At 41.4% G+C, this 12,257-nt stretch overlaps 1 protein-coding gene across 2 annotated transcripts in view; it reads right to left on the reverse strand.

The window, feature by feature from the left end:
• Positions 1-1,135: 1,135 nt before the first annotated feature.
• Positions 1,136-12,257, reverse strand: part of SNX24 (sorting nexin 24) — a 183,994-nt gene continuing 172,872 nt past the window's right edge. Inside the window, exons 7-8 of one of the 2 annotated variants that reach the window (XM_023197171.1) lie at positions 7,730-7,793; positions 1,136-1,306 (exon numbers count right to left, since the gene is read on the reverse strand). In XM_023197171.1, the coding sequence (XP_023052939.1) occupies positions 1,276-1,306; positions 7,730-7,793 (95 nt within the window). In that variant the 3' untranslated portion in view covers positions 1,136-1,275. Of the gene's footprint in view, positions 1,307-6,249; positions 7,794-12,257 lie in introns of those variants that run through there. The other variant, XM_023197180.1, reaches the window with a different exon arrangement.

The raw sequence follows: 12,257 nt of genomic DNA on the forward strand, positions 1-12,257 counted from the left end.
GTGAGCCAAGATTGTGCCACTGCACTCCAGCCTGGGCAACAGAGTGAGACTCAGTCTCAAAAAAACAAAAACAAACAAACAAAAATTCCCACCCTAGTTAGATTAGGATGTAGAGGATTCACAGATTTGGAGGATTTGGAGGACCCCACTTACTAAAACCCCTTCTATTACCCACTTTTAAAGTTTTACTAGCGGTCAGGTACCTTTCCACCCCCATTAACTTTTCAGAGCATGTGAAGGACTTTCTTCCTGGCGCACGGTGGGCCTTCAAAGCGCTGGTAAAACTACAGTCGCCGCCGTCTGTCCGAGGTGGTAACATTATGTCCTGTTACAGATATCCTGCATCTATTTCCAGGATCCAGATATCTCTATGAAAATGACCCTTTTTCTTCTCTGGTCTTAAAAGACAAGCCTGCTTCTGGTGCCTTTTCTGGACACCAGGAGCTGCACTCTGACAAAATGTCCAGGGTAAAGGAGGAAGAACTGGTCAGCCTGGAGCAGGGAAACTCCAGACTTGACTTAACCATGTCTGCTTGAAGCACAGCCTCTCTTAAAAAGACTTCAGAACTCCTGAATTGGCTCCAAGCCTTGTGCGAGGTGCTCTCTGCTAGCCCCAGCTCCTCGTTATCCTCCAGGCTCACTGACTTTCCTTCAGGACCTTGACTGAAGCTGTATTCTGATTTGGGGCTTTGTAACTTGCTGATGTCCTTGCAACACCCTTCCCTTTCCCCTTTGCTTTTCCTGGCTAATTACTCCTATATTCTTTAGGTCTCAACTTCAATGTCACTATCTCGGAGAAGGGCCCTGGCCTGCCCAAATCCAGGTATCTTACCTATGTACAAGTAAACGTCTTTCTTTCCTTAATCACACTTAACACACACTTTATAATTACAATTGTTCAAGTATTTATCCAGCCAATATCACATTATTCTGTTAGTTTCATAACAGCAAGGATTCTAGTTTACCAAGGTCGAATTTGGAAATATACCAAGGTTTTAGAAAAACACCATGTTGCCTGCTGTGATGAAGAAAGGTTACTATAGGTATGAAAGTTCGTGTACAAGATGACAATTTCTAAGTGAATGGTATCTTTTATTTTTTATTACATTTAAAATAACTTACTTATTTTGTCCAATCATCCTGATATTTGCTTGAGTTGCTGAGCACTGGACTGTTGCTTTAAAGGGTGGCTCATGCCTGAAACTCCCACTACAAAGTCACCGGCCTCTTGCAGTAGCCATGCTGGCATTCTGTTTGATTTTGTGCCTGCTCCTTCTAGAAGTATTGAGGTGTTTTTTTGTTTTTTCTAATTAAAAAGAAATTGAACATTTTAAAATGCACAACATGAAAATAATTTGAACTGCCCCAGGACTGTGGTTCTCAAACTTTATGGTGCATCAGAATCACCCGGAGGGCTAGTCAGATTTCCAGACTGCCTGATTCAGCAAGTCTGGGATAGGGCATGAAAAGTTGTACAAAGTTCTTGGGTGATGCTGATGCTACTGGTTCAGAGTCCACATTTTTTTTTTTGAGACGGAGTCTTGCTCTGTCGCCCAGGCTGGAGTGCAGTGGCCGGATCTCAACTCACTGCAAGCTCCACCTCCCGGGTTTACACCATTCTCCTGCCTCAGCCTCCCGAGTAGCTGGGACTACAGGCGCCAGCCGCCTCGCCCGGCTAGTTTTTTGTATTTTTAGTAGACGAGGTTTCACCGTGTTAGCCAGGATGGTCTCGATCTCCTGACCTCGTGATCCGCCCATTTCGGCCTCCCAAAGTGCTGGGATTACAGGCTTGAGCCACCGTGCCCGGCCCCAGAGTCCACACTTTGAAAACCACTGCCCTGGGGTGTCACAAAGCTATGGTTTGTAATCACTGAATTAGCTTAGGTATTTGTAAAAAGAATAAACATTTAAGAGATCATCCAAATATGTAGTTACATAATCCATTAACCACTCTGTGTCAGACTGGTGAGCAAACTATAGACAGTCACTGTTTTCAAGAACAAGGAGGACGTAAAAAATCACAATTGGAACCTGGGAAGATGTTAGCCGGTCCTGATTTCAAGGTCATTTACTCAAAGCACAGTTCTGAAACCCCTGCTACAGAATCTGCAGCCAGCACTGAACTGGGGGCCAGAACACAGGCTGCCATCCACTCTCCCATTCAACAGTTGTTCTTAACGCTGGCTCTGGGTCTCGCACTGGAGAAACCGTCCACAAGTCAGATGCTACCCCTGCTCTGATGGAGTTCACATTCTTTGAAGGAGGAAGGCAGTAACAAGTACACAAATAAACAGGATAACTTCAGATGGTGATAGCAGCTCTGAAGGAAGTAACAATAGAATAATGGTTTGGAGGGGGGCCTAGGGTGCTACTTTAGATGGGGTGACTGAAGAGGAACTCTTTGAAAAGGTGACATTTAAGCTGATACCTAATGGGTAAGAATGAGTCAGCTTTTGAAGAGGGATGAAAAGGGTTTCAGGTAGAGACTGGTAGGTCCAAAGGTCTTGTGGAGACCAAGGTTGGCATGTTCTAGAACTGAAAGGCCACTGTTGCCAGTGAGCACCTGTAGGAAGAATGTAGAAAGAATTTAGAGAGGGCAGCAGAAATTTAAATGTTTTTCTTAGTGGGAATGGAATCTACTGGTGTACTTTGAGCAAGAAAGTTATGTGATCTGATCAACATTTTAAAAAGATCACCTTGGTTATTTTGTCGAGAATGGACTGCAGTAAAAATGAAATCAGAGAGCCCTGGGAGGAGGCTTCTGTTAGCACGGAGCTTGGTTTAATCAAGTCAGATGGGAAAGCACTTTGCAACTTATAACATTGTGGAAATATTAGCAGCTACTGCAATACTAGTTCTTTCTGACTTAAGCATTCATGTCTGGTTCGGAATTGCACATAGGCCACACAACTATAATCCCAGCACTTTGGTAGGCTGAGATGGGAGGATTGCTTGAGCCCAGGAGTTCAAGACTAGCCTGGGCAACGTGGTGAAACCCTGTCTCTACAGAAAATACAGAAATATATATATATATTATATATATATTATATATATCATAATCAAGATATATACATATATATATAATATATATAAGAGCTCTCTCTCTCTCTCTCTGTCTCTCTCAGCTGGGCGTAGTGGCATGTGCCCGTAGTCCCAGCTACTTTGTATGCTGAGGTGGGATGACTGCTTTTTTCCAGGAGGTGGAGACTGGAGTGAGCTGAGATCATGACACTGTACTCCGGCTTGGGTGACAGCGGGAGACCCCATCTCCAAAAAAGCACATAAATACAATTCTATTGTGAGGTTGATTAGGGAGTGGATTCACCCAAGCTCTGTAGATGAAAGATTCAAATCCAGATCCCTTATTAACTGGTATCCTTGGTCAAGTTATTTCACTTCTCTAAGCTTCCCTTTTCTCACTATAAAGTGGAATAAGAATACACACATCTTTAAAGATGTGGTGAAGCTTCAATGAGATAGTCCATGAACACGATTTAGCCCAGTGCCTCTTGGCCCCTAAATTAGTATTCACTCATGTTAGCTACTATTTTTATTAATGTCTCTGATCTTCAATTTCTTCTTCAATAAAATGGGGCACTAAAAACTACTCTGTAAAGAACTTAACGTGATAAAATATGCAAAACCCTAGTCCAACAACATATGGCATCCAGTAGAAACTCAGTACATAGGAGTACACAGGAGTATCTAAATGACGTAGAATATTGTAGCTAGGGACACCAACGATGTCGCTGTAACTACTGTTAAGTGTAATGAAGACAGAAAATGGTTCACATTCTATAGACCAGATTTACAATCACACTCTTAGGACACAAATTTTTTTTCTAGTAAATTAGGTGTATTCCAATGACTTAACATAGATAATATGCCCTCCTTCCCATCACACAAAAATAGATGCCCCTTCGCCCTCATCAGAATCCAGTCTGTCACTATGTATCTGCACAGACAGAAAACAAACGTTGCAGACGTTTTGGTTTTGAGTTAGTGCCTGCTACTTCCCTGGTTTCCACTGCTGAATTCAAAATCTGTAATTATCATCAAGGATAAAAACCAAAACAAAGCCAAAATGAAAATGATTACTTGCAAGGAGCAGAGAGACTGGAGGAAAATAGCCTTAATCACTGAACTTTATGTCCAATTCATTAAGATGGAAAAACGCTTCCTAGTAAATGACCAAGAATTCCAGAAAGCAAGGATTACATCTGTATTCTTTAGGTAATTAACACAGTGCCTTAATCCAGTGGGGGAACCCAAATGCATTTCATTGAGCAAACGAGTGAATGAATGAATATACAACTTCCCAATTATGTCTAGGGCATCTATTGAGACCACTACCCAAATTTGTCCTTCCTGCTTCTTCAGTCTCTTTCTGTGGCCTCATATAACACCCCCAAGTATTGAACAGATGTTCTCTTGGTACTGGATTCTGAAGGACTTACAAAAGTCAATAAATAATTCAAGGAGATGGCTAAAGGGTAGGTCATAAACCATCTCCCTCAATTGGTGGTCACTAATACAGGTGTTTATCAGAGTCAACTCGGTGGTGTTTCTAACCACCCAAGGACAGGTCTCTGGCCAGATTTATTGATTCAGAATCCCAACTGATTCTGATGCACTCTCTGGTTTAGAACTACTGTTTAGGATTGTAGAGGTTGCCAGGGATGTGAGACTACTAACTGGTATGTGTGCCAAAAGCTCTCCTGCACCCATGACAGACAGTGTTACTTGTTCACTACACCCTTACTCTCTGAGCCTGCACTCATTCAAAAGCCTTTATGGCTTTTATTGTGGTAAAAGATACTGACATAAAATTTATTTTAACCATTTTTCGTGTACAATACTATGGCATTAAGTACATTACCTTGTTAAGCAACAATCGCCACCGTCCAGCTCCAGAACGCTTTCATCTTCCCCAGCTGAAACCCATTAAACACTAATTCCCCATTTCCTCTTTTCCCCCAGCCTCTGTCAACCGAAGTTCCACTTTCTGTCTCTATAAATTTGAGTATTCTAGATACTTCATAGAAATGGAATCATACAGTATTTGCTTTTTTTTGACTGGCTTATGTCTCTGAATGTCTTCAAGGTTCATCTATGTTGTAGCATGTGTCAGAATTTCCTTTTTATACATTCATCCATCACTGGACACTTGGGTTGTTTCCATCTTTTGGCTACTATGAATATATGCTATGAACATGGATAAATGTATTAGTCCGTTCTCACATTTCTATAAAGGACTGCCCAAGACTGAGTAATTTATAAAGGAAAGAAATTTAATTGACTCACAGTTCCACATGGCTGGAGAGGCCTCAGGAAACTTACAATCATGGCAGAAGGGGAAGCAAACACATCCTTCTTCACATGATGGCAGGAAGGAGAGGTGCCAAGCAAAAGGGGGAAAAGCCCCTTATAAAACCATCGGATCTCATGAGAACTCACTCACTATCATAAGAACAGCAGCATGGGAGTAACTGCCCCCATGAGTCAATTACCTCCCGGCAGGTCCCTCTGACGACCTGCGGTCATTATGGGAACTAAGATCAATTCAAGATGAGATTTGGTTGGGGACACAGCCAAACTATTATACAAATAGCTGTTTGAGTCCCTGCTTTCTTCTTTTAGGTATATATCCAGAAGTGGAAGTGCTGAATCACATAGCAATTCAATGCTTAATTTTTTGAAGAAGTTATACCATTTCCCACAGAGGCTGCAACCATTTCACACTTCCACAAGCAATGTACAGTTACAAGGGTTCTAATTTCTCCTCCTCCTCTTATCATATTAGAAATAAATATCTGGCTGAGCGCGGTGGCTCAAGCCTGTAATCCCAGCACTTTGGGAGGCCGAGATGGGTGGATCACGAGGTCAGGAGATCGAGACCATCCTGGCTAACACGGTGAAACCCCGTCTCTACTAAAAAATACAAAAAACTAGCCGGGCGAGGTGGCGGGCACCTGTAGTCCCAGCTACTCGGGAGGCTGAGGCAGGAGAATGGCATAAACCCGGGAGGCGGAGCTTGCAGTGAGCTGAGATCCGGCCACTGCACTCCCGCCTGGGCGACAGAGCGAGACTCCGTCTCAAAAAAAAAAAAAAAAAAAAAAAAAGAAATAAACATCTATGTGAATGTGTGAGAGGTTTTGTGCGTGCATATGTGTGTGTGTGCGTGTGTAAATAGACAGATACAAACTATGTTTCCAATGAAATCTTAGGAGCAGAAGACAAACTCAAATATTTCCTTGTTCTTTGTTTTTATTTAACTCCAAATAGCTAATAACATAAAAACATTAAAAAAAAATCTCCAATACCCAACTATTAAGTTATATTTGGTTGACAACACTTGATTATTTAGTTCTTGCTTGTTTCCAACATGTAGTAACATAATCTATAATAACTTTAAAAGTTTGCAGCAGGCTTAAAACCTGAATATTTAGATCCTAATCAAAAACCATGATGTAGTTATTAGTTTTGATTTTAAATACTTGCCCCCCACAGAACTTATTAAAATGAATAACCATAAATAGGCTAGCTATTAATTAGATCTCAATGAAATGCCCACATACAGCACATACATATAGGTAGTACATATGCTTTTATCCTTTACTACTCAAAGTATGATGTACAGAGGAACTATATCATAAACACCTTTAACTTACATTAACTCAACACATGAGGTCAGTGAAAAGGAAGCCATAAGGAAAATAACATGAAATCCTGTGGTGATCCCACCTATGATGAATGCACACCCTCAAGGAAACCCAGGTGGGTGCTGTCCATCCGCTGGGCGGGTGCTTCGCTCCTTGTCAGTTCGCATCTGCCACTAGCGGGGCAAGCATCTTGCAAGGCTATGATTCTAGTGTTAAAAGGTATGTGCTTTTTTTTTTTTTTTTTTTTTTTTTAAACAAAATGACCCCTAAACAAACACCAACAACTTCACTTGGTTTTCAAACAAAGAAACAGTCTTTTTTTCCAACAAGGGGGTGAAAAGCTACTTGTAGTGGATGTACAGGTTTCCAACATGGCACCCTTCTAAAGGGCTTTCAAGGATCATCCTAATAGCCCATTTTACCTGTGTACTGACCTTGGAAGCTAACCCCTGAGTATGATGCAACTCCACTCTAATATAAATTAAAATGCCATGATCTTTAAAAATGCCATAATATTGTCAGTATAATTTAACTTCCAGTTTAGTTCCATCTTCACATTTAGCAGTGTGTGTCTGTGACTGTCTCCTGGTGCCAGCATTTCAGAATGTACTATCACTGGCTGAGAAAATCTCATGGTGAGAAGAGTAGTGTGTCATAAGATCTGAACAAAAAAGCTACCAAAGTTGATCAGTCTTAGTATGATTCAGGATATGATTTTCAATTAGCAAACGGTGCGACTGAAGCAGAGAGTAGCTTTGTTTTGCTACACTCAGTGCTTCCAGGAATCTCCTGTGGCCTCCTTTTCGTGGGTTTCTATGCTGGCAGCTACACTTTACTTCTTAAACACTTGGCCCTTAGACTGACCACTGCCCTGGTTCAGTTTCTATTTTTAAGAGCACCATTCTAATGGAAATGTCCCAGCCCTGAATTAAGCTGGGACTGTACACTTTACCACTAGCTAGAGCTGTTATATATCATAGCATTTAGATTAATTTGGTAAGTATTGATTTCCTTGACTGTGACTTCGAAACTTGCTTTTGCTTCTTTTAGCCATGTAGGATTTCTACCTGGGGTGTAGATGAGGGTAAAATATCCCATGGAGGACTCCTTCAATAACCACATTTGGAAAATCTGGAAAAAAAAGAAAGAAAAACTGCTTTTCTTATGTGAAACAATAATTGCATTTTGTAGAATGGAACAAGGCAAGGCTTACAGTAAACACAGGAATCTGCATCGCCAGGCGTTTGCCTGGTTGAGGATGTGCTATCAGTCATGCTGCTTCAGCCTAAAGCCACTTGAGCGCACCACCAGGCGCGGCAGGAATGTGCAGTCAGATTTGTAGCTTATTGATTTAAGGGATGTTCTAATGGTTAATGCTGCTGGGCCTCAGCTCTTTATCTGAATGTTTTCTCACGAGGAAGATGGATTACACTGGCAATTCAATTTCTAACAAAATCTCAATATACTTGAAGGAATTCCAAGATTTCTACTGGGAATACCTCACTGCAGTTTTTCCATTGTGGTTTACAGTGCATTTAGTCCAAGTTGTCTTGAGTCTACTTGTTCTACTAGACTAGCTTCGAAAGAGAGCAGTAAGATGGGGGTCTGTCTTCCTAACTTAAAAGGGCAAATTTCCAAGAGAAGCCATCCTGCCAAACTTGAAAACATAGTTACATTATTATAGGAGATAGGAAGGGAGGCCAGGGGTGCAGAGTATGTTGTACTACATTCCAGTCGTTAAAGTAGGTAAAATGTGAATGGGTTACTTGAATGGGAACCAATCTATCTCATGGTTCAGAAGTTTAATTTTTAAACTTTATTCTGTACATAATGACGTCCAGGAACTATCCTAAAGCTGAACACTTTAAAGAAATACAGTTATTACCTAAGAAAATAAAAGTGGTCCAATATTTTAAGAAAAAAAAGTGTACATCAAACCTCTATTGTCAACTGTGTAAATAAAATCATTTACTAGGGGATTACTGCCTCATCAGAGGAGGCAGAAAGGCTCTCAGAGGCTAGGGGTAGGCAGAGGGAGCTAGCCAGGTGGAAAGTCTGTGGCCAGAGGGAGCCTGGAGGGTTCAGAGACCTAAATGAAGGCCAACGTAGTGAGAGAAGTGGGAATGAGGAGGCTGGAGGGCCCGGGGTGCCCAATCATACCTGGGAAGAACAGATAGGAATTCTGGCTTTATCTAAAACTCAATGGGAAGCTATTGAGGAAGTTTAAGCAGAGTGGGACAGAGTAGAATTGTGTTTTGAAAAACATGATTCTGGCTGCCAACTGGAGAATGGACTGGAGCAAGTTCAAAGCAGACACAAGGAGATCAGTTTGGAGACTACCGCAGTAGTTTGAGAGGGCAATGTGGCAGCCCAAACGAGCTTGAGGATGGAGAACCATGGAGGAATTCTAGAGAAATGAAGGGCGGGACCAAGTGATGGGTTAGGTGTGGTTAGTGAGAGAAGGGGTGAAACCAAGGACGCCTCCTGGGTTTCTGGCTTGCATAATCACAGGGTGGTGGGAGAAGACCCAGAATAGGAGTAAAACAGAAGATCATCACCTTGGTCTGGAACTTGTGTTTGAGGCATCCGTGAGACTTGCCAAAGGGGAAGTCAAGAAGTGACAGAATATGGTGACTAGTTTACCTCAACAAGTATTTATTGAGAGGCCTCTGTGTCCTGGATTGGCCACGTAATAGCTGTGTGACCTTAGGTGAGTTATTGAACATCTCTGTGCCTCTCTTTCCTCAACTGTGAAATGGATTTCATAATAGTATCTACCTTATAGGCTGTTTTAAAAATTGGGGAGACAAGCGAATGAGCACACAAAATAATGTCTTAGAAAATCTCCAACACACGACTATCCAGTTATTTTTGGTTGATGACACTTGATTTTTCAGGGCACGCCTTTCCCCAACATGAAGTAATGGTTTTTCATGAAATATATCTTTGAAAGCTTGTGATAGGCCTTACACATGTATATTTAGAGCCCAATAAAAAACAGTAATTTAGCTAAGCTAATTTTAATTCTAATTGTATTTCTCCCACATAGAAGGGTATTAAAATCAATTGCCATAAATAGAGCTGTTGGTTAATTTTCTAAAAGATACCCAAAAAGTGCATATTACATGAAGGTGGCAGACATGCCTTTATTCTTTGCCACTCACAATATATGAGTTGATTTGAAGGTCAGTGAAATTACATCGTAAGTATATTTAGCTTAAAAGGATTCAACTAAATAAGTTAAGCAAAAAAGACATAAAGGAAAATAACACTACATACTGTGGGTAACTCCACCACGATGGTAATATGTCAAGCAGTGACAGGAACAGGGCAAGGAGAAAAATACAGCAGGGCATGGGCTGGAGAGGGTCCAGAGACAGGGAAGTGAGGGAAGACCTGAGTGATGGTGCCATTTGGGGGACGACTTGCAGGAAGGGACCAAGCAGCCCTCTGGGAGGGTGTCTGGGAGAAGGGCATTCCCGGCAGAGGGAACAGGAAGTGCTAAGGCTCTGTATGTATGTCCACCGAGAGCTGAACATATGCTAGATGCTGGGGATTTAGAGGACAAAGACAAAGAACAAAGGTAAGATAGTGACATTACTATAAAGGAAGCAAATAGGGTTCTCTGACAAAAAGTGAATGGGATGGAGGTGTTTTAAAGCAAGGTCCACCAACTAGCGATCAGAAATAACATCATCAGCGTTTTGGTTTGTTTTCTCATCTGTTCCACTCTACTTTAAACTGTGGGTTTTGGCTTCATCATATGCATGATTTACTACAATGTCCATTATTGCCAGCATTACTCAGTAAACTGTTCTTGCCTTTGATTCCCATTGAGAGGTGATGAGAAGGAAGGTGATTTAGGGCAGGTTTTGTTGTTATTTTTGTTGGGTTTTGCTTATTTAATGAACATGTATTGTGAATGGGTGGAGGGGCTTGTGGAGAGGGAGAATCAGCACAGGCTCTCTGAAGCGTGGCATTCAATGTGAGCCCTGGAGGGTGAGAGGCAGCCGGCTATGGGATGGAGAAAAGAAGGCTCAAGGTGGAGGAAACAGCACACCTGAGGCCCCGAAAAATTCCAGGGTGGCTAGGGCAGAGTGTATGAGGAGGTCCAGTAGGAACATGAGCCTAGAGCAGCTCACACAGGGCCTTGCAAACAAATCACAGGTAAGAGTCTGGAGCTCCCAGGAGAGCGTTGAGATGGAAATACAGTATTGTGACTCGGGTGTACACACATGGTAGGCAGGCTACACACAAGGAGATTATCTGAAAGAAAGTGTAGTGAGAAGGAGAGAAGGTCAATGACAGCATTCTGGTCAGCGGCTAGAGAGTGGAAGGAAGTGGGAGAGCCAAGGGGAGACACTGTTTGAAGGAGTAGAAACCTATCAACATGTCTAAAGTACATGAGAGGCCAAGGAAGATGAGGACTGAAAAATATCTATGGGCTTTAGCCACACGGAAATCACTGGGGACTTTGGCAAGAGTTGTTTTGAGTTTCTTGGAAAAATCAAATCAAAGACCAAAAAGCAAATGCTTTTCAATCTGTTAAGAGAGTATTCTCCTGATTTCTGATGTTAAAAGCTAAGAGATATTTGATTATCAGTATTTTATAAGAGGATAATGCTTAAATGTCAGATCTTTGAAGACAGACACTCCTCTGACTTTGTAGGGGGGTGGGGGTCAGTACATCTGTGAAGAAATTTCCATATGCAATATCCTCTGGAATAATAACCTTAATATCTTGCTAAGAGGCATCATAACAAAAATGTGATACAAGTAAAGTTTCTCTTTAAATTAAATGCTGAAGATTTGCAAGAATATATATCATTAGTATAACACTTCTAAGATAACAAGAATCTGATTCATGAAACTGGATTGGTCAAAATTCCAAGAAAACAGATCTGGTGACTGGTCCTCCCATACCTCCCATCCCATCCATCAAACCTGTGATTCACTTATTCTCAAACAGGAGTTCCCTTATTTTGCAAGTCCTCATCCATATTACCATGCTACCAACGATACATATGTTTTACTCTTTCCAGCTCAAGACATTTACCCCTGAGGTTCCTTCCAAGAAAGTTCCTCCTGTTCTTCATTGTCAAACAAGGCATGGAACACATGGTAGGAACTGCTCAATAAGCTGGATGAGTTGGATTTAAAGGTCATAAAATATGTCCCCTCTTCTATCAAGTATCCTGGCTATTCTAGTCTATAGTATATTTTACTGTCTACACTTCTGCAGGAATTTCAGTCAGACGCATGACATATCTGAGCATAAACAATACATGGAAAAAGTGCCTGTGGAGCCATTTTTCAAAAATAATATGAATAATTTATAAAACATTTAATCTATATTAGGTTGCATTATTAATATTTGTTAAATATGATATTTTAACACGACATCAACTAACATGTATATTTGTTAAACATAAGCAAATGTTATAGAGAGGAAGTTATTCTTTACTGCAAGGAAAAAGAATACGAGGTCATATTCCTACACAGCAAAGGCAGCTCACTCTGATCAGGGTGCTACTAGGAAGGGTCCCTCAGCCCTTCCTAGGGAGGAGCAGGACTGCGTCCTGGCCACTTTTCTTC

Source organism: Piliocolobus tephrosceles, chromosome 4 (assembly GCF_002776525.5).
Source record: "Piliocolobus tephrosceles isolate RC106 chromosome 4, ASM277652v3, whole genome shotgun sequence".
NCBI lineage: Eukaryota > Metazoa > Chordata > Mammalia > Primates > Cercopithecidae > Piliocolobus > Piliocolobus tephrosceles.